This window comes from Panthera leo, chromosome B1, assembly GCF_018350215.1.
Source record: "Panthera leo isolate Ple1 chromosome B1, P.leo_Ple1_pat1.1, whole genome shotgun sequence".
NCBI lineage: Eukaryota > Metazoa > Chordata > Mammalia > Carnivora > Felidae > Panthera > Panthera leo.
In genome coordinates, this window is record NC_056682.1 from 76,120,467 (window position 1) to 76,142,068 (window position 21,602).

The 21,602-nt window shown below is 38.9% G+C and overlaps 1 protein-coding gene across 2 annotated transcripts in view; it reads left to right on the forward strand.

Moving 5' to 3' along the window:
• SH3D19 (SH3 domain containing 19) overlaps positions 1-21,602 on the forward strand; it is a 186,525-nt gene that overhangs the window by 133,525 nt on the left and 31,398 nt on the right. The window contains exons 4-10 of one of the 2 annotated variants that reach the window (XM_042935315.1): positions 1,198-1,238; positions 2,564-2,606; positions 4,446-4,584; positions 5,000-5,153; positions 5,885-6,886; positions 16,119-16,226; positions 20,712-20,824. In XM_042935315.1, coding sequence (XP_042791249.1) covers positions 1,223-1,238; positions 2,564-2,606; positions 4,446-4,584; positions 5,000-5,153; positions 5,885-6,886; positions 16,119-16,226; positions 20,712-20,824 — 1,575 coding nt within the window. In that variant the 5' untranslated portion in view covers positions 1,198-1,222. Of the gene's footprint in view, positions 1-1,197; positions 1,239-2,563; positions 2,607-4,445; positions 4,585-4,999; positions 5,163-5,884; positions 6,887-16,118; positions 16,227-20,711; positions 20,825-21,602 lie in introns of both variants that reach the window. The other variant, XM_042935313.1, reaches the window with a different exon arrangement.

Below are 21,602 nucleotides of genomic sequence, written 5' to 3' on the forward strand. Positions count from 1 at the left end.
AGTTAAACTGCTTCAAGGAACAAACACTCCCAGCCCTTCCCATTAATAGACTGTGTGACCTGGGATAATTCATTTAACCTCTCTGTGTCACAGCCTCCTCATCTGTAAGATTGGAGTAGGATGATCACTGAGGTTCTTTCTTGGCTTATGATCCTGTTGGAATTTAGGAGGATTCTTTATTAGTGCTAATATTGCAAATCCAGATCTCAGGCTTTTATAAACAGTTGAGTAGGAATTTGTTTTGTACTTAGAATTTAACTATATGAACTAGAAAAGCTTGAAAATAATTCTTGTGTCATTGTAAAATGATACGATAACTTTAACTGTGGTCTTAATCCGAAATGCAATTTGTGGAAGGGACTAAATGGAAAGTGTTCCTCTATATGGGCATTGGTGGCAAATTGCATTTTCCTGGCAGCAACTACACCAAATCAGTGTAATCTGGGAAGGTGAGAATGAGGGGAAGTGGATAGTTAAGAAATTAGCAGGAAGAGTGTGACACACTGTATGAAAATCTAAAGTGTTTGTACCTACTAAATTTGTTCAACACTGACAAAAAGTATCAGTCATCCTATAAGGATCAAGAGAGATTTCATAGATGAGTAAATGTGAGGGAAAAAAAATTTAAAGCAGGAGACAGGAAAGCAGTGATTCTCAAAGGATGTGGAGGAGATCTGCAAGTAAGGTTGAGAGACTTTCTCTTGCTCATCCTGCTACCTCCAGAATGGGAGGACCGCTCTGCTAACAGTGGTCACTAACCACCGCTGGTGTGAAGGAGGAGAATCAAGTGAAAAACCACTGGTTTGAGAGAATGTCAATAGACTCCCGGATTGCCTTTTAAATACTGCGTTCATACTTTAAAATTAATCCCTATTGAAGTAGCAGAATGACTTTGCAAAATAGTTTTTAGACTTTATTTTTTGCATTGTTGTTAAAAACTGTAGGTAGATTTGTTTTTACTGGGGTTGTGGGGTGGATGTCCCGGTCGGGACAGATATATCTTTGCCGCAGCAGATTTCTTTACTCTCTGAAACTGGTACATCAAGTTTTCTTTTCCATCTAAGTGTGCAGAGTTGGGGAAAAACAGTGGAATGGCAGAACAGTCCTGTTCCTGAATTCCTTTTAAAGCATAGGCAACTGGTTCACTCTTTTTTTCCTCCCTTTCCTCTTCTATAACCCCTTCTTTTTTTCCCTTAGCACTCATGAATAGTGCACAGCAAAAATGCCCCGTGGAAGAGGTATGTTTGTGACAATAACATAATGTCTTTTGATAGTGTTGTGTCCGCTGATTCTGGCTGTCGTGATGGTGGTGATGTGATTGTAGCCCGCTTGTTGAGCCTCTGACTTAATGAACCCATTCTTACGAATCAGATGCACCACTCAGAGCTTGAGCCTCTCTGTCCTCTTGTATTCCAGTAGACAAAATGCATCTCAGCTTGGTCTAGCTCTTGATAAAAATGTAACAGTCATATCAGTTAATGGTATGAATCTAGGACTCCTGAGACACTTTGCCAGCCCAGCAGAGGGTCAGCTGCCACAGCCTCAACTCCAGCCTCGGTTTCCTTCCCACCCCCCACCTCTATCCCCACCCCCTGCTGCCTGGCTTTGGCAGCCTGCTTGTTCAGGGAGAATCAGAAGTTAATAGGAAGAAAGAAAGGATTCATACCCTCAACCTTTTCAAATCAGAACAACTGAAAATGTAGAGTACTGGAGAGATATGAAGGCAACTGATAGAAATAGTTTAGATCTGAAACAAATTCCCCTTTGTACACGTATCTTTGCAGTATAGCGTTTAAAGATTTTCTTAAAGGAATCATTAGAATGTGCTTCTTGAAAATAGGAATAATGTTCCGTTACACATATGTGTGATATGTGACGCCATTTTCCAGATCTTATGATTAAGACTTGACTTAGTTTTAAAATAAAATTTGCAGAAAGTGTCAGCCATCTAGCTTTTTGAGTTTGAAGCTTGAAGGAAAAGTCTGTGCTGCATGTATATAATATGTACTATAAACATGTTTATAAAAGTGTTTTGAACAGTTTTTACATTATTATTCTCTTTAAATTTAAGTAGTAGAACAATTTAAACGTTATAAAATTCTGGAAAAATTAGAAAATAGATGAAAATTTGACCCCTTTCACTTTCTTTGCAATAGAGTTGTAAATAAACATGACAAAAGTATAGTCATATGGATTAAAATAAAAATTTTTTCTGCCCATTGTAATTCATGTCATCATCCTAAAGCTCTTACCAGGCAGTTTGTGTTTAATAGCTATCTTCCTTTCTCTTTCATTCTTCAGATTATTTTCAGAACCATGGAATGTGCTTTCAGGAATTTTTGAAATCTGTATTTTCTTATGTAATTCAAATATATAACCATAATTTTATGCCATATAAAAAGATAATTTTGATTTGCTTTTCTACTTATGGATGTTAAAATTCGTACATCTTCATTGATTTCAAGTATAAGTTAATTTTTTCCAATAATGTATCCTATAAAAATGTAAACCTTTATTAAATGTACTGATTTTGTACTATACCAGTTTTTTTTTTCTTCTATAGCTTCTCGGACTTCTTTTCAGAGCGAGCTTCATCGAGATAGGAGGTATGGTTATAACAGAGGTCATATATTCTGCTAATGAAATCAAAGTGTGCTGTCAGCAAGTTAAATATTTCTCTTTCATAAGCAATGTATAACATAAGCAATGTTCTACCTCATCGGTATATTTCCTAATTTAATCTATAAGTTTGAATGATGGAAATTTTGCTGGGAGAAGAAGCGATACAAACTTCAAAATGTTCTTTTGGCAATAATTATTTACTGAAGTTAATTTTTTAAATGTTTATTAAGCAACTGGTATATGTAAAACACTGTTGTAACTGCTTCAAAGAAATGCTTTGTACCTCCCAGCTACTTAGTAAATGTTGCATAAGTAAATGGATGACAAGATAGAAAATTGAATGGAAGAATAAGGAAAGAGAAAGAGTCAGGCTGGATAGACAGCTGAATGGATAAATGGCTGGATGGCTGGTTGGAGCGAAGGCAAGAGGAAGGAGGAAGTCACTGAGTAGATAAAAGGAAGGACCAGTAGGCAGACAAACAGATGGTAGAATGGATGGAAGCATGGACAGGTGGATAAATAGATGGGTGGAATTTTATAAAACAGGGACCCTGCTTTCACATTTCTTACAGACTATAGTATACAGTAATGAAGAATGAGGATTTTAGAGTCAGACATAACCAAGTTCAAATTTTGACTTCACTGCCTTCTCACTGTGTGACCCTGGGCAAGCTGCTCAACCTTTTATAGCTTCTGTATTCCTATCTTTAAAGTGTTGCTAATCAGGGGCATCTGGCTGACTCAGTCAGTAGAGCATGCAACTCTTGATCTCAAGGTTATAAGTTTGAGCCCCATGTTGGATGTAGAGGTTACTTAAAAATAAAGTTGTTTTTTTTTTTTAAATGCTGCTAATCATACCTATCTCAAGGCTGTCATAAGGATTATTACATGTGTAGTGCTTAACATTTATTAACTAGTAACTCCTATTATTCAAATAAAAGTTGTAAGCAGGGGTTTTTAGGTATTGCAATTCACATTTAATCAATAAGCAGATTCTACTGTTTTATGGGCTAGCATGAGAATGTGTGTATATGCCCAGTTTTGATAATAGCAGTGCTTTTTATTTTTATTTTTATTTTCTGTAGAGTGCTAGAGAAAGGTAGAGCAGATATCAGTCATCATCCCTATTTGTTAGATGAGAAAACTGAGGCTAAGAGAGGTTGATCATTTGCCCAGGGTCACACAGTTGGTATTAGTTAGGAAATCAGGTTGAGTATTAAGTTTAAACGTGAGAATGTAGAATCAGATTAAGAAAATGGTGAATCACTGTGGCTCCTCAGTATTAAAGATTAATGATCAAATTCATATACAAAACTGACCAGGAGCACAGACACACATGTCACGGTCTGGAAGTGAACAAGGAAAGATAACTTTGAATTGGGGTAGAGTTGGGTGAGGAGGAAAGGATATTCTTTTTATATGGTATCGTGTCTGAATATATAATTTATAATGGCAGAAAACTAAGCAATTGTACTTCACTGGTGTACTTTTCTACCTTGCCATATATTTATGTTTGTGGTATAGGCTAGACAGTAGAACCCTGGAATGAAGAGATTGTATGGGGCCTAGTTAGTTCTTATCCTTATCAACCAAAGAAGAGCTAAGAGGGGCGAGGGTACATCTCTAACATTGAGGCCCAGAGTCCTAGAAGATGACTGTCATTTGCTCCCTTGATAGCCCAGGCCAGGTCATTTCTGTGATTATGGCAGTTCTTATGTAACTTTTGGGGGAGAGGTGGTTGTTTTCATGAATCTTTGACAATTTGCAGATAGACAATAGCTTGTTACCGACCTGCAAACCCTCACTGAGGTCTTGTCTGCTAGGCGCCCAGAGATTACCATTGTGGCAGCTGAGCCCCTAAGGCCAGCCTCGTGGTTTCCAGGAGCTCCACCCCCAGGATTGGGATTTCCCCCACCTTCTGCAGCAGGCCCTTGGAGGCCCAGTGAGCTGGTTCCTGCTGAGGTAAATAAGTATCACATTATCTCTTTGCATTTTATTTTTATTTTTTTAATGTTTATTTTTTTTGAGAGAAAGAGTATGTGTACATGCACAAATGGGGGAGGGGCAGGGAGAGAGAGAGAGGAGAGAGAGAGAATCGCAAGCAGTCTCTGTGCCTCCTGGGAGGATTCTCTTCTCTTTCCTCTCTCTCTGTCCCTCCCTTGCTCATACTCACTCACTCTGTCTTTCTCTCTCTCAAAATAAATAAATAAAACTTAAAAAAAAAAAAAAAAAAGAGTCAGACGCTTAACTGACCGAGTCACCCAGGCACCCCTACATTTTATTTTTAAAATTAAGTTCAAAGACAAGAAAAGTGAGACGTTTAACATTTTGGCTATTTGTCCATAGATGTCTAAAATCTTCATTCTTTATTTTGCAGCTCCCACCATCTTATGAACAAGTCATAAAAGAAATCAACCAAGTTCAAGTTAACACTACGAATAATAATAATGCTGCTGCCACTCCAAGGCACACAATTACTTCTGCAACTCAGACTGACTTTTCAGATGAAATAGACAACCATCTGCCTCAAAGTAGTGCAAGTAATTTGTCTTCCCTAATTCTGACCTAGTTCTAGGAAAGTAATCAGTAGGCTTCTAGCCTTTAAAATAATTTGCAACTTGTGCATAATTCATTGAGCTCTGCTTCCCAGTCACTGTGATCACTGTATGCTTTCTTTATTTTGACTTGGTGTGATTATTACAGTAGATCATTCTTATGAGCCGCAGGCTCCGTCTCTGGGACTCACCCTAGTTCATATCACAAAAACATCATCCTTTTAACTTATGGTTGTATTATTGCTAATCTTCTGAATTCCCATTGAGAAGGATGTTATATTTATCAATGTAACTTTGATGGGATGTTAAAGGTGGTTGTCCTGTTAAGCTTTTAAAAAGCATTGTGTTCGAATAACAGAGATGAGAGTATGTTACTTTGGAAAAGTAAAACAAGAAATGTTGGAATCCTGATGAGAGAGAAAGTGTTTGCGTGATAAATCTACTGAGAATCAAGAATTTAATGGTGTTTTAAAATAATTGGTAATGAATATTTCTTTTATGAATAAATACAACTTGAAGAACACTCTTGTGAAAAGCTGAATATAAACATCTCCCCCTTGATTTTGGAATTACTTTTTATCAATTAAGGAAATCAAAATCTCTTGATATTCTACATGTATATTTTTTAAAAATCTGTGTATCTTCTATTTTTTTTTCTTTTAAATTATAATGGTGCAACTTCTTTCTGTTGCTTTTGGTCTTGTCAGCACTACAGGCACCTCTCAAGCCTCTCCATCCTTCCTCAGTGGTCTCAGCCAGTGATCATCCAACGGATGTGCCACCTCTAATAGTCTTTGATATTTCTGAAGAACAGAATTGTCCAGAGAACTCCAGTGCTCCAAGATGTCCAGTGCCAAGACCAAGATCAAAAGCCAACCTCAGACCAATAGCCAGAGATAGTCACATTAAAGAGCAAAATCACCAGAAAATTAGCCCTGTGGCCACAGAAAGGGAATCCTCCCCGAGCGAGCCCCAGTCTCTGTTGGACAGCACCAACGACTTGGATAGTCAGGCAGTGATGAACATTATGAACACAGAACGAAGCCAAAATAGTGTTGTTTCAAGAATCAAAGCATTTGAGGGTCAGACAAATAAAGAAACCTCGGGACTGTCTGTGAAACCAGAAATTGTTCCCCGCACACTCCCCCCAAGACCTGCTGTTCCCTCAGGGAAACCCACAGTGGCTCCCAAACCAGCTGCTAACAGAGCTTCTGGAGAATGGGACTCCTGGACTGAAAACAGACTCAAGGTGGCCTCTCGGGAGGGGCTCACCCCACACCCTCCACCACAAGAGGTAGGGAGCATCCCAGTAACCAAACCTGAATTGCCAAAGAAACCAAATGCTGGCCTTATACGAAGTGTTAATCCTGAGATTCCTGGAGGGGGACCTGTGGCCGAGAGCCCTGATGGTGGGAAGAAAGTTCCAACTCCTGCTCCTCGGCCTTTGTTGCCGAAGAAATCGGTTTCCTTAGAAAACCCCGGCCCTGCAGCTTTGCTGAAACCAGTCACCATTCCTCCCCGACTCTCAGTGGCGTCACAGGCCAAAGCATTCAGGTCACTGGGAGAAGGACCCTCAGCCAACTCCACAGTTACAGCTCTGCAAAGCAAGCCTTCAGGGGACATCGACCTCATCAGTTTTGATGACGATGTTTTACCCACCCCACCCGGGAACCTGGTTGAAGAATCTGTTGGTTCAGAGATGGTTCTGGGTGAGTAAAAATCAGAAGTGGAAGGGAGTGTAAACTCCTCAGAGGGCATCTTGAATGGCACTTGCTGTTTTAGTTTCTAACACATAAGTTATTGAGTTGTGTATGTGTGTGTACACATATGCATATGTGTATATATAGAAGATAGAAACACAGAAAGTTTAAGAAACATGGAGCTGGGTAGGAGATAGAGACAGAGAAGGAAGGGAAAATATGGGATGGGGGGAGATGGAGATGGAGAAAGAGGGAGACACATGTTGACGACTGTTACATGAGCCAGGAATAAGCAGACTCGGTCTAACGACAAAACTAGGTGTGAGGTTGGCTCCCTTGCTTTGGCAGGTGGAGATTCAAGCATCAGGGAAATGCAGGGGAAATTTCTCATAGATGGGAAATCATGCAGTGGCCCCAGAAAGGCTCCTCAGATTGAACCAGCCTCACTGGGAGTGCCAGAAGAGATGCCAGCCCTGGGACGGACTCTGGCAAGAGCAAAGCAAGGAATGAGGAGGACCCAGCCATATGTTGCAAATTTTTTTTTCAGTAATCTTCACAGAACGTGTTCCCTTGGGAATGCAAAGTTTTGTAAATAAAATACAACAGCTGTAAGTTTCCTGCCAAGATCAGGACAATTAAATTTCTCAAGAGGAAATTCAGAGAGTATGTTTTCTTTCCTCACACTGTTCAGATGGAGAATATGATCATAAAGCTTATCTTTGATTTGTCAGAGTAAGCTGCTTTACTTGTCATTGAGGATTTCTTTTACTGCTGTTTACTTGGGTAAATTTTGTGAACATATAAGCTTAATAGTATTTTCAAAAGGTTAGCTGTCATCTTATAAATGTTTAACATGCATCAAAATGGCATAAGCTCTGTGATTCAAAACCAAATTCTGCACAGCACAAGTGTATTTTAAGTGATAACAAACATATTTATTAAATATTTATCCTGCACACATTAAACTGGCTATAGCTTGCATCTTGTCTATAAGGGGTAGAAGGAAAGATGTTAGAATATATTAAGATTCGGCAATGTTCCAAACCCTGTGGTAGATACCCAGACATACATCATTTAATTTCATACTTGTAGTAAACCTCTGCAAGGGATTGTTGTCCTCAGTTTCCAGAAGAAAATGAGACTGAGAGAAATCAATGGGTAACTTGCCCAGTGTCCTAACACTAACAGTTTTCAAGGTATGATTCAAACTGTATTTCTTTTAAGTTTTATTTATTTATTTTGAGAGAGAGAGCACACACAAGAGCAGGGGAGGGGCAAAGAGAAAGGGAGAGAGAATCCCAAGCAGGCTCCGTGCTGTCAGCACAGAGCCTGACGTGAGGCTCGATCTCACGAACCATGAAATCATGACCTGAGCCAAGATTAAGAATCAGATGCTTAACCAACTAAAACGCCCAACGTGCCCCAAAACTCCGTCTTTTCATTCTAAATCTAGTATATTTTTCATTACATTATGTTGCTACCCAACATTTTCATGAATCATTACACCAGGGAACACTTTGAAAACTTTTCAAGTCTTTGTTATGTCATTTTCTTACTTAAACCTTTTTGGTGTTACAAAGTTCAGGGTGGGACAGGGATGGGTAAATCCAACCACAGCAAGCCGAGAAGAGGTGGAAATGGTACAGCCCAAAGAAATACCACCTTTTGTAGAAACCACTGGATTCTGTGGGGATGGCAACTTGGTTAATAACTGCTGAAAATTTATTCCATGTCATCAAACAGATAATTATAGTCATCTTCAAAAAGAAGGTCAACCATATACATTCCACATGAATATAGTCTCATGCTTCATACTCAGCCTTTTCTGTTTCTTGATTTCTCCCGCTTCACTGCACAACATTTAATTATTTAGGCAGTCTTTCAGCAAAATGTGTAATTTGTTTGCCCTCCCTGACTTTAACCATTGCTCTCAACTGTGGAGTTGTACTGAACATTTACTTTCTCTTCTTTCTAACCTGCACATCCCATAGTAACTCCATCATATACCCGGCCTTCCCTAGAGAATCCTAGAGATCATCTTTGAGTCTTCCTACCTGTCACCCAGTGGCTGTTTGTTTGGACTTGGAGTGAGACGGGCCAGAGCCTACCACTTAATTGCTGTGTGACTTTGGGCAATTTACTTGACCTGACAGTGCCTCAGTTTCCTCATCTATAAAACGAGGTAATAATAACTCCTCATGGAGGTAATGCAAGGATTAAATGTGATTATGCAGGGAAGCCCTGTCCCAGTATCTGAAACATGGGAAGTGCCCATTAAGTAGTAGTTATTATTGTTACTTCTTGCTCTTAACATCCGATTAGTTACCAACTCCTGCTGGCTGGTTTAGCCTTCTAAGTGGTTCTTGAGTCTTCCTCTCATTTTCATCCCCCCTCTGCTGCCCCACATTAGGACTCTGGCCAGATTACTGCAGTGGCCTCCTAAATTGAGCCCCTGCTTCTGTGTCAAACCTATCATCCTCCATATCATGGCTTCCCAAGGGATTTTTTTCTAGAGTGTACATTGGACCTCATTGCTTCCCTGCTTACTGTCCTCCAGAGGCCTTTAGGATCACCTATGAATTCCTCAACCAGCAGAGAGATTTTTGTTTGTGTATTGATTTGGGGCTTTGTGACTTTTTGATGGTATATCAATAGCATTGTCTTTGTAAATAAAGGATTATGGTCTCTTTGTGAAACCTTACTCAATCATCCTGGCATTAGCCAGAAACTGGGAGAGAACATGAGAAAAAGAGGAACTCACAAATATGTCTTTCCTTCTTTTCTTTCCCTCAGAAATAAAGAAAATCTAATAAAGTAGTTTTCATAAAATGAGGTTGCCATATTAATCTCAGAAAATAGAGATCAGAAAATACTGGAGCTATGAAAACATTATAAAGATTAGAAAAATTATTAAAGGAAAACTCATAAAACAAGCAATTTAATATTGGATTCATTTCTTGGGTAGAATGCCTTCCAGGTTAATGTAATGGAGCTGAGAAGTATTAGCAATTCCTCTTCACACCTTTACAAATCATACCCAGTTGTCAAAAAAAAGAGGCAGAATGCCTTGCTGTCAGCTCCATTACACAGCCCAGAATAATAGTTTAGCAGCCAATTTCTGCTATTAACAGAACTCAAGGGAAGGAAATGACAGAAAAGCAAGCCAAGGATGGTGAAACTAATTATGATGACAAGCATATTATTAGAGACAGGTAATGGGCAGAAAACTACATTATCATCAGTGTTTTTCTCAGCCCAGTAATGAAGACCATGCGGATATAGGTGTAAAGGGGCCTACTTGTTTGGCAGCAGGTGTAGAATAATTGGTTTGGTGTGAGGGCCTAGAAGGAGGGCAGAATACATACTGCAAATAAAGGTGGAGAGAAATGCCATGGACCTTCCTTAGATTTGGGTAGGAGATTTTTTTTCTTCTTTGAGATGCTTTGTGGTTTTTTTTACTGTAGAAACAAAAGCAAACTGGGTAAGAGAATTGTGGCACTGTTGTTCTTAACCCCTTCTGGGTCACAGAACTCGGAATCAGGTTATCCTGTGAATCTTTTATCTCCTTTGAAAATAGCCCCTTAACTCACGTATGCACAATTTTCAGAGCTTCAAGGGCTTATTCTTGCACCCCATTGGAGGGCTATTGCTACAGAATATTGCAAGTAACCTCCAGTGGATTGCTTAAATAAATAATGGTACATCCACAATACAGTGGAGGATTGTGTGTTAATTAAAAAGGAAACATACCACCTATTACCTCCTACCAACCTCTATGATATTATTATTAGGTGAAAAATGCAAGGTACAGATAGCATTCGTGGTATTTTAGCTGCTGTTTATTTAAAACACACACATTCACATATGTAGTTTCTTTGGAAAGATGTATAAAAAGTAACAAAGGTAGTCTTTATGAAGGAACAGGATTGGCAGGAGAGAACGGGGAACCTGGTTTTCGAACAGCAAAATATAAGCAGAATTAGGATGAAAAGCTGGGAGAGTTAGCTTTTGTCATCTTTGCCAGAGAGAGAGAGAGAGAGCGCGAGCGCTGCTTCCCATGTGATCCTCAGTCTTGTGATGAGTAGAAATTTTATTTTTAAAAAAAGATTTTTTTTTAACATGTATTTATTTTTGAGACAGAGAGAGACAGAGCATGAACGGGGGAGGGTCAGAGAGAGGGAGACACAGAATCTGAAACAGGCTCCAGGCTCTGAGCGGTCAGCACAGAGCCCGACGTGGGGCCTGAACTCACGGACCGTGAGATCATGACCTGAGCCGAAGTCGGCCGCTCAACCGACTGAGCCACCCAGGCACCCCGAAATTTTAAAATAATAATACATGATTTTTCTAAATTGCTGTATTATTCAAGATTTCAATTCGAAGCTAATTATTTTGAACTGCATATGTCTAAAGACAAATTCAAAAACATAGATGTATGCACAGAAAATCCTATTAAATAAAATCACTGAGGAACTATATCCAATAAACAGTTTTAATTTTTCTAGTTATCTTATAGAAAGTTTTATGGCTATTATTGCCTTTAAAAACCAACTAAAGGAACAAGAATTTTCAGTTTCCTCCCCTTATTTTTAAGTGTTTTTTGGTTTGGTTGGTTGTCAGTGTTGTTATTTCAGCTTAATCTTGTAACTTTTTTCTTGTGATTGGCTTTATCTTACTGCATTTTTTTCTGTTACAAAGTAATGTTATACTGCTATAACAAGTCAACAATGCAAACATCTAGTGAAAGAAAAAAAAATGTATCTCCCTCCAATCCATCCATATCCTCAGAGGAACCAGTGTAAACAATACTGTATGTAGCTTTCCATGTCTTTGGACATTTCAAACCAAAGCTTACAAACATGTATACATACAGGTACTTTTACCTACTTTTACAAACAGTTTTACCATACTATACCCTTGTCTTTTTTTTTTTTTTTTTTTTTTTTTTTAAGAGCGAGGGTGAGGGGTGGGCAGAGGGAGTCAGAGAATCTTAGCAGGCTCCGTGCTCAGCACAGAGCCAAACACAGGACACAGTCCCAAGCTGAAATCAAGAGTTGGACACTCAACCAACTAGTGGCCTGAGCCACCCAGGCGCCCCTGCCCTTTGTCATTTTTTATTTAACAGTGAGATTTATGGACTTCTTTTTAGGTCAGTAGGTCTAACTTCTTGTTTCCTTATACCTGCCTGATATTTCTTAGTATGAGTGTATCATAGTTGATTGAACATTTCCCCTATTGATGGATGGTGCTTTTAGATTGTTGGATTTCTTTTTCCTCTACAGAAAATACTGCAGTAAACACTGTCATAAACATTGCCATTTCTACTAGTGTTTTTATTTCTGAGGAATAAATTTCCAAAAGTGAGACTACTGGGTCAAAGGTTATGAACTTTAAACATTTTAATAGTACCAGTGATTCAGTTCTCTGCTTGACAATGCCTGGAGTTCCCAAACATGAGATGCCATCCTTATTTTATATATTGCCCACTTAGATTTCTGTTAGAAAAAAATAACCCTGTTCATAAATGGACATAACAAGTAAACTTCATACTAGTGTAGCTAAAGAGAGATTTGCATAGCATCATCAAGAAAAATCAGGCCTCTGGTCCCACCTTCTTATTGAAGTGATGCTATTTGTCCTCCCCACTAATATGCACACCTTGTCTGCATTACAGCCCTGGACAGCTCGCAGACAAGAGAGGCAGATGCTGAGCTCACTGACTCAGTGAGCACAGCTGGGGCAGGTCATCAAACAGACCCACTCCTGCCAAATAGCCTGCAGCACTAGAACACTGAGATTTCCTTGCTCACTGTATTGAGAAATAATTTTTTTCCAGAGACATAGTAGAATAATTTTACATGATCTGAGTGCCAATTATTAAAGAGTAGCTAGTGATATTAAAGGTAAAGACGGAGAAAGAGTAGATAACTAGGAAGGACACTTTGAATACTTTGTTATATAAATTATATCTATACTACTTCAATTTAAGTCCTTAAGGTTAAAAAAAAAAAAATCACTGGACCCTTGGATGCAGAAGATGAGGTTACATACTGTGCAGGATTTGGGGCAGGTGTCTGAGGCCAGTCCTCCAAACAGAGAGCATAATTTGGATGCCCCCTGTGATTGGCAATGTCTTTTCCCTTTTGCCTGATGCCCCCTTTGTTCGTGCTCTCCCTCCCGGAATGTGAAAGAATGTAGGTGGTGTACTGGCTCAGAATATAATATGAGTTGGGAAATAGCTGAGGTCATTCCATGCTCAAGATTTTCTTCCCCCTCCACACCCACCCAAAAAGACAACATCAACTAAAAGCCTGTACTAATAATCAACAGATTGTAGGCACCAGAAGGAGCTATTAAAGCAGAAATGCCACTTGAAAGGTAGAGTACAAGTGAACATTTAACAGCCTTACTCCTTTTTGTGAATTTTTGGTGCTTTTCCCAGTAGAAAACAAGAGCCCTGAGAGAATGGGATGTGACAACCAAGATAAGGGGGAGAGAGGGCAGTCAAGTCTCTGAACAAAGTCTCCACCGCTGCTGGGGGAAGAAAAGTGGGTCCTTGGAAGTCAGTGGGTTCCAACAAAGGCCTGGGAAGCAGAGTAAAGGCAATGATAGGGAGAGAGGTGAACAGAAGGGAAAGATCAGCACAAAGGAAAGATGCTATGTTTCTGTGTTTGAATAAAATGCATGCCAGGATTACATAGGGTCTTCAGATTCTCTCGTTTTAGCTAGTATTACTCAGATGAACCATTCAGGGAGTCCACATTCAGGTAATATTTGTAGTAATGAGCTTTAATACAATTGCACCTATCCCCTGTTATCCATTACTGTTTCCTAGAGACCACATGTATATTATTGAAGTTGGAAGGACTATTAGAATATGTAAAATCCAGTTGTTGGAAAGATGACCCTAGAGAACTCCCCTCCCTCACCCCCTGCACTCCAGTTTCATGCTGCAAACTGCTTCCCTTCTGCCCACACCCAGAGTCTCTAACCATGCTCTACGTTTTCCTTTCTCAGTAGTACTTTTCATGTAATGTGCCACGTGACCGATGTATCTATTATATTTATTGTTGATTATCTTCATCTCCCTGATGGAATGTAAGTGCCGTGGGGACAGAGTTCTTTGCTGTTCACTGAAGTATTCCCAGCACCTAGTATACTATTTGATTCGTAGTAGGCTTCCAAGCAATATTGAGCGGACAAAGTGAAAAAGCAAATTACAAAGAAAGACATAAAGTCCTGTTTTTTTGTTTATCAAAATACCTGTATAACAATACATGTAATATGGTAAAAAAATATACCAAGTTTTAATCATTACTGAAGAGATGGGATTATAGAAGGCTTTCCATCAAATATTTCTTAATGTTTCCCATTTTTATAATAAATACTCTTTTGGAGTAAAAAATAATGCTATAACAAAATATAGAATTAAAAAATGTATTTAGAGCTAAAAGGAGCTTTCTTTGTTTTGTGAGGACATAGGTTACAGTGGAATAAAGTTACACTATTGCAAGATCCTTTTTTTCAAGTTTGATACTGTTGTGATAATCTTGAGTTGGGTTTTTGAACATAGACAAGATTGCTTCATTGTGAGCTAATAGGTTTCCATAGAGGACTCCTCTGATTTTTTTTTGTTTTTGTTTTTCTCACTAGCCAGTAATAATAGTTTTACCTGGCATGCCATCTCAGGGCCATTCCTAGGCGGTAGAGAATAAAATGGGATTGTACTTTACCATAGTATCTTCCCACCTACCATTGTTACTGGCACATGGTAGACATCCTATATGTGAGCAAGTGGCTAGTGAGCAAGTGATCTCAGGTAAGGTTGCCTGAGAGCTGCATGGAAGGGAAGGTCAAGTATCTAGGGGCCGAAAGGCCTTCTTATCGTTAGCTCAGCTCTTCATGTATCTTGAAAATAGCTGCTCAGCAAAAGGTGCTTATTGAACCACAGCTCATAATAGGCAGAACATGAATGCTGTTCATCACAGGAGCTGTGCTGTACATTGTTTTTATAGGGAGTATCTCCCTATAGTTAAGATTCCATAGAACAGGTGCAGAATTACAGCATATACTCATCCTGCTTCTTGGTGAGTAAAGGCAAAGGAGGCCTCAAGAGATCCTGTTTGCTACAGAGAGTATCCATTATACAGCATTTATTTTATTTTTGCTAATCTACTTACTTTCAGATTTCTCGTCTTTAAAAAAATGATATGGGCATTTCCCTAAAGTACTGAAAAGAATATTTACATTAAAGAAAAAAGATGGTTTCTTTCAGTAAAAAAGTTTGGTTAATTATGTCTCTATTTAAAATACTTTCTCTAGGGGCACCTGAGTGGCTCAATCAGTTAAACATCGACTTGGCTCAGGTCATGATTTCACAGTTTGTGAGTTCGAGCCCTGCATTGGGCTCTGTGCTGACAGCTCAGACAGAGCCTGGAGCCTGCTTTGGATTCTGTGTCTCCCTCTCTCTCTCTCCCCCTCCCCTGTTCACACTCTGTCTCTGTCTCTGTCTCAAAAATAAATAAACATTAAAATTTTTTTAATAAAAAAATAAAAATAAATAAAATACTTTCTCTAAACATACACTGTCAATTTTAAATGAGTCAGTTAAGGTGGAGAAATGCCAAGTCCTGTATCCTTGCCCCCAAATGAAATATTTGAAGGAAGATGTCTTATCGTATTTCAGAGATAAAACATTTTTCATTTTCATGTTAACTGAAGTGTGGTTTTACTGAACGACTGACACTCTGCTCAGCAAAGTGTGCCAGGCACACTCTGTATCAGGGACGGTGCTAGGTAGGATGAGGGCCCTTGGTGAGCCTTGTGCCTGAGTTTTCTGGGACAGGCACAGGAGTGGGAGGGAGAAAAGGCCTTCTTTCCTGGGGAATCTGGGAGGCTTCACGATAGGGGGAAATTGGCTCTTCGTTTCAGTTGCCCCTCATTTTCAGGCAACACTTGCGAAATGACTGTACTCCCTTGAAGGATTGCTTCTTCATAATTCAAGATTGTCCTGGATATCTCTCATCAGAGAGGAAGAAAAGCCACATGAATTATTTACAGAGCACCAAGTTATTTCCTTTCATGAGCTCCGACTTTGTGTTTGTCTCTGCAAACTGAGATTTTGTTTATCCATGAATAGTTTTCCCTGGGGCATGAAAATATGACTCTTTAATTATGAATGAGGTTTTTTGTTGAGTCCATGTTAACGAAAACATGCAAAATAAACTGTGTTTTTCATTAGATCCCTTTCAGCTCCCCACAAAAACAGAACCAACAAAAGAACGAGCAGTTCAACCAGCACCCACCAGGAAGCCCACTGTGATTCGAATTCCAGCCAAACCGGGAAAATGTAAGCACTAATCTGCTTTCTTTATCTGCTTCTCCAAGAGCCTGGGGAAAATATATACTAATTTATCAATGTCTGCTTTTGAAATTATGTGCATTCGGCCATTTATTATTATTTATAGTCCAAGAACATTTAAAAACAAGTTATTTTTTTTTCACAGTTCTTTAGACAGTTGGTACAGTAAATACGGATTTCATTTCTCTATACCATCATCTCTAGGCAGAGAGAATAGAGAGAGACTGAAACTCAGAACAATTGGAGTATCCTGTTAGTGCCTCTGGTAAAGATGGCAGGAAAGTCCGCTTGACCTTTGAACAACACAGGTGTGAACTTGTGTGGGTCCACTTGTACACAGATCTCTTACAATACTGTCAATATTTCCTCTTTATGGTTTCCTTAACATTTTCTTTTTTCTAGCTTACTTCATTGTAAGACTACAGTATATAACACATAAAACCTAAAATCTGTGTTATTGGGCTACTTAGTTTATCACTAGGCTATATTAGTCGTTAAGTTTTTGGGGAGTCAACAGTTAATTTGGATTTTTGACTGCACCAGGGCATCAACACCTCTTAACTCCCAAGTCGTTCTCCTATGAACTAATTGAAACTGACAGCAAATAAAGTTGTATGTGTCTCTCTGGATACAGTATCTTATTCCAGTCAGCATAATCTAAGTGTAAGTATGCATGAGTTGTGTGAAGAGCAGTTAACCAAAATTATAAAAACATAATCATGTATTAAACATTTTTAAAATTAGCATAACACAACATTTTTATACTGTTTTCTTCCTTGTTTTTTTTACCGGCACAATAAATGAAATTTTGTATGAGCCTATATATGTACCACGAAGAAATCTAATATTTATTGTAAAAGAGAAGCCAAGAGGGCCAGGCCCATTTATTTGAGACCCTGGAGATTATTTAAAAGTGTGTGTAAAAGTACATGTATGTGTACACGCACGTGCATGGACGGTGTGTTCCAAAGCAGTTCTTGGCAATGCTTGGAGTGATCACACAGCTTTCTCCATGAGCTTCTGCTATCGTTTCATTTCATTCGGTGCATTTTCATAGACCAGATGCATCCTTGCTTTTTATCTAACAGGAGATCCTGTCACTCCATTCCTCCTCATAGCAGATCAAATGTCCCCAGTCCTTCACCTGTAGCATCCGTGGGTTATTTTGCAAGCATACCCTGGAATGCCATGAAACCCCTTTAGTTTATGGGTGTGGTTTCTCTATAAAATACTACCCAGATGGATCATACTGGTTTTGGTCTTTTGATGGTTATTAATTGATGGCTCTAAGCCAAATAGTGAAAAGAGTGAACTGAGTTACTGTGAAGAATGAGGAGAAGGAAAAAGTCAAGGGTACCAAACTCTGGTGGGTCCTCGCTTCTTAGGAGGTTATGTGGTAGATTAAAAAACTGGTGGTTCATTTCTTTTGACAGCATTATATAGTCCACAAATCAGTGGGCTATAGAAGTATCACAGACATTGGGTTGTTTGCCTGCTTGCCGTTACCTTGTTAAAATGTATCCTAGATTTTAACAAGTGTAGTGAAATATAATGATAATAAATGTTGCCTGAAGCTCATGTGGGTTTTAAGCAATACAGTTTTTATATTTGAATTTATTCTTCTGCTGTATCAGGGTCCCCAAGACCCCCAGGTTTGATGATCGCTAGAGGACTCACAGGACTTAGCACATAGTTATGTTCACAGCTGTGATTTATTACAGCAAAAGTATACAAAGCAAAATCAGCAGAGGGAAACGGTACATGGGGCAAAGCCTAGAGGAAACCTGGCACAAGCTTCTGTGTGTTCTCTCCCAGGGGAATCACAAGGGCTATACTTAACTCCCCCAGGAACCAGTTGTGACAACACAGGTGAAATGTTGTCAACCGAGGAAGCTCATTAGAGACTCAATGCCCAAGGTTTTTATTGGGGGCTGGTCACATAGGCACCTCTAGCAATTTTGGCATGTTCCAAAATTCCAGAATCCCAGAAGGAAAGCAGGTATTCAGCATAAACCATATTCTTTTGTTTTATCAGTTCTGGGGATGGTGGGAACCTTCCCAAAGCCCAAGTTCCCAGATTCCAGCAAGAACCAACCTTGGAAGCATATCTTTCTGAGAATAAGCAGTCTCAGGCCTGCTATGTTCATTCTTTTCTGCATACTTATAAATTGGCTTAATAGTCCTGAAATCCTGGGGCACCTGGGTGGCTCAGTTGGTCAAGCGTCTGACTTTGGCTCAGGTCATGATCTCACAGTTCGTGAGTTCGAGCCCCGCATCGGGCTCTGTGCTGACAGCTTAGAGCCTGGAGCCTGCTTCAAATTCTGTGTCTTCCTTTCTGCTCCTCCTCCACTCATGCTCTGTCTCACTCTTCTTCAAAAATAAATAAAAACATGAAAAAAAATTTTTTAATAAAAAATAGTCCTGAAATCCTGAAAAGGATATATATTTCTTAAAGTTTATTCATTTTGAGAGAGAGAGAGATAGAGAGCAGGGGAGAAGCAGAGAGAGAAAGAGAGACAAAATCCCAAGCAGGCTCCACATTGTCAGCACAGAGCCTGATGCGGGGCTCAAACCCACAAGCCATGAGATCAAGACCTGAGCCGAAACCAAGAGTCAGACGCTTAACTGTCTGAGCCACCCATGCACCCCCTGAAAAGGATATATTGAGGAAGCACCTTTATTATTCTGACAAAGTTCCAGGAGCTGTTAGAAAGTTGGATTCCAAGTGCTGTCTGTGAGAGAACTGAAGTGCCTGTTTCTACAGCACTGTTTCTATTTACATCAAAAACCAGCTCCCCAGAATTGTACTTACCACAGTTATTCAGCAATTCATATGTGCCTTGGTGTCGGAAGAACTTGGAATGGTCAGGCGAAGAAAGGAATAGCTTTGTGAAGCAAAACCCCTTGGCCTTCTTTGAACATGTCAGCTCTTTCCTCTTGAAATTTGTTTCTTCTGACTAGGATGTCCTTTCCCCAGGTATGTGCATGGCTCCCTCCTTCAACATTCCTTCAGGTCTTTGCTCAAATGCCACTTTTCTCATTGAGACCTCCACCGACCACATTATTTGAAATTGGAAATCTCCACCTCCCCCCCTCACATCCATACCTGATAACCCCTATGTCCTTTCCTGCCAGTAAGGCATCTCCTCTCTACTTTCATATTCTTACTGCTTTGTACCCTTAATTGTTTGTCGCAGCAATACAGCGTCCTAAATGATTTCAGCATCTCCTTGTAAGAATAAGAAAATTGTTCCACAGAGAAAGTCCTCAAGATGGCAACTCAGTTGAAATCTTCCTATGTGTCTTCATTTCCAGAGTAGCCCTGCCGCTCCCTAAGAATGCTTGCCTGTCTCTAAATCATTGTTTTCATAGTAGCTGGCCTGGGTATTTTCCTTCTTTTGAGAGTGTTTCCTGTCTGTAGATAAAATAGGAACCTGACAAACCATCCTCTTGTTATAGGTATTTCATGTGAAGTGAGAGCAGAGAGTGTTCATTTGAAAGAATGAAAAGAATTCCCGTCTCCTTTCCGTGCCTAAATCACCATTAGCTTTAGCCTCCTTTAGTATGTTACAGTCATCCTTTCTCCAAGTGTTTTTGCACACAGATTTTAATTAGTTGCCACTAATTAAATCTGATCTTTTCCTTCTTTTTAAAATAAGCTGGGGGTATACTATCACTGAGTTAAGGATGTAGTTTGGATGTGAAGATATTGTTTGTTAAATTGAAGGCAATTAAACCCATTAATCTGGAGCTAATGAATTAGAAAACACATTCAATTATTTGGATGGGGGAGGGTTGGATACACAACCTATTAAAGAAACAGCATGCCATATTATAGTGAGTACAGGCTTCTGGGTTCAAAACCCAAAATTACTAGCATTAAGACTTCAGATAGCTTATATATTTTCTTGTCAGCTTTGGTTTCTTCATCTGCAAAATTAGGATATTATCTAGCATAGTGCTAGATAGTGCATAGGACTCTCTGCAAAGGTGGAAACGTTCTAAAACTATGCTGTCTATTATGGCAACTGAACATTTCAAGTGCTAGCTATTTCAGTGTAGTTAGTGCAACTGAGGAACTGAATTTGTAATTTTATTTAATATTTAAATTTAAATCACCACATGCAACAACTGGCTAGTGAACTACACAGATCTAGCACATAGATAGTCATTGGTTGGAGAAATGTATACGAATAAGGTGCCTTACTGCCTGGCACATTGAAGGTTTTCAAAATTGCTGGCTGCTGTTTAATTATTTAGTATTATTTTTACTCTATATAACGTTCAGTAAAACTAACTGATGCCTGCTAAACCCATCCTTTTTCTGAAGCTCTTTCTCACTTATTTAGCTGTCCACTCTTTGTATGGATCTGTTAGGACAGCCATTTTCCTAAGGAACCAAGCTGCAATTATTTCATACTTTGGAATCCTCAAAGGCCCTAAATTATTGATGAATTACTGCTGTTTTTCCAGGTTTACAAGAGGATCTGCAAAGCCCACCTCCTCTCCCTACTGAAAAACCTATTGGAAACACTTACAGTGTAGTATCTGGAAAACTGAGTAATGTTGACAGAACTAGAAACTTGGTAAGTGGTTACTATAAATTGTCTTAGATTGAAGACCAAGCTATGCGCTAATTTTAAATACTCAGCTGATGTCTGAATTATTTTACTGTTGGTCTGGTAAAGACCTTTATTGCAAACCATTTCTAAGCCCCGTGTACTTACTTAAGGTGATGTTCAATATTTAAAAAATTCCTATAGGACAAAGGAATTAAGCCAGTTTGTGATATTTCATCATAAAATATTTTTTCCTATAGTGATAGAATGACATTGCCTTTTACATGGTACTAATAATTAGGCAGAAGTTCTTGAAAATCTCTAAAAACCTTTAATATTTGTGGAAATAGACTTAGTCCAATTATCAGTTTTTATTTAAAATATCCAATTAGTGACATGATTTTAAGATAATAACCATAAGAATTTGTTAATCTGAAATTTAGGGAAAAAAAATTTTTAATTAAAAAATAGTACTTTATCATGCACTTGTTAACAATGGTAGTCAAAGAGTTTTATATATATATATACACACACACACACACACACACACACACACACACACATATATACACACTGTATTTCAGGTGTATAACACAGTGATCTAATATTTATATACATACAAAATGGGCACTACATTAAGTCATTACCATCTGTCGCCATACAAAGTTGTTACAGTATTACTGACCATATTCTCTATGCTGTACATTACATCCCCATAGCTTATTTATTTTATAACTGGAGGATTATACCTCTTAATCCTCTTTGCATATTTCACACCCCTCCCACCTCCCCTCTGTTCTCTGTA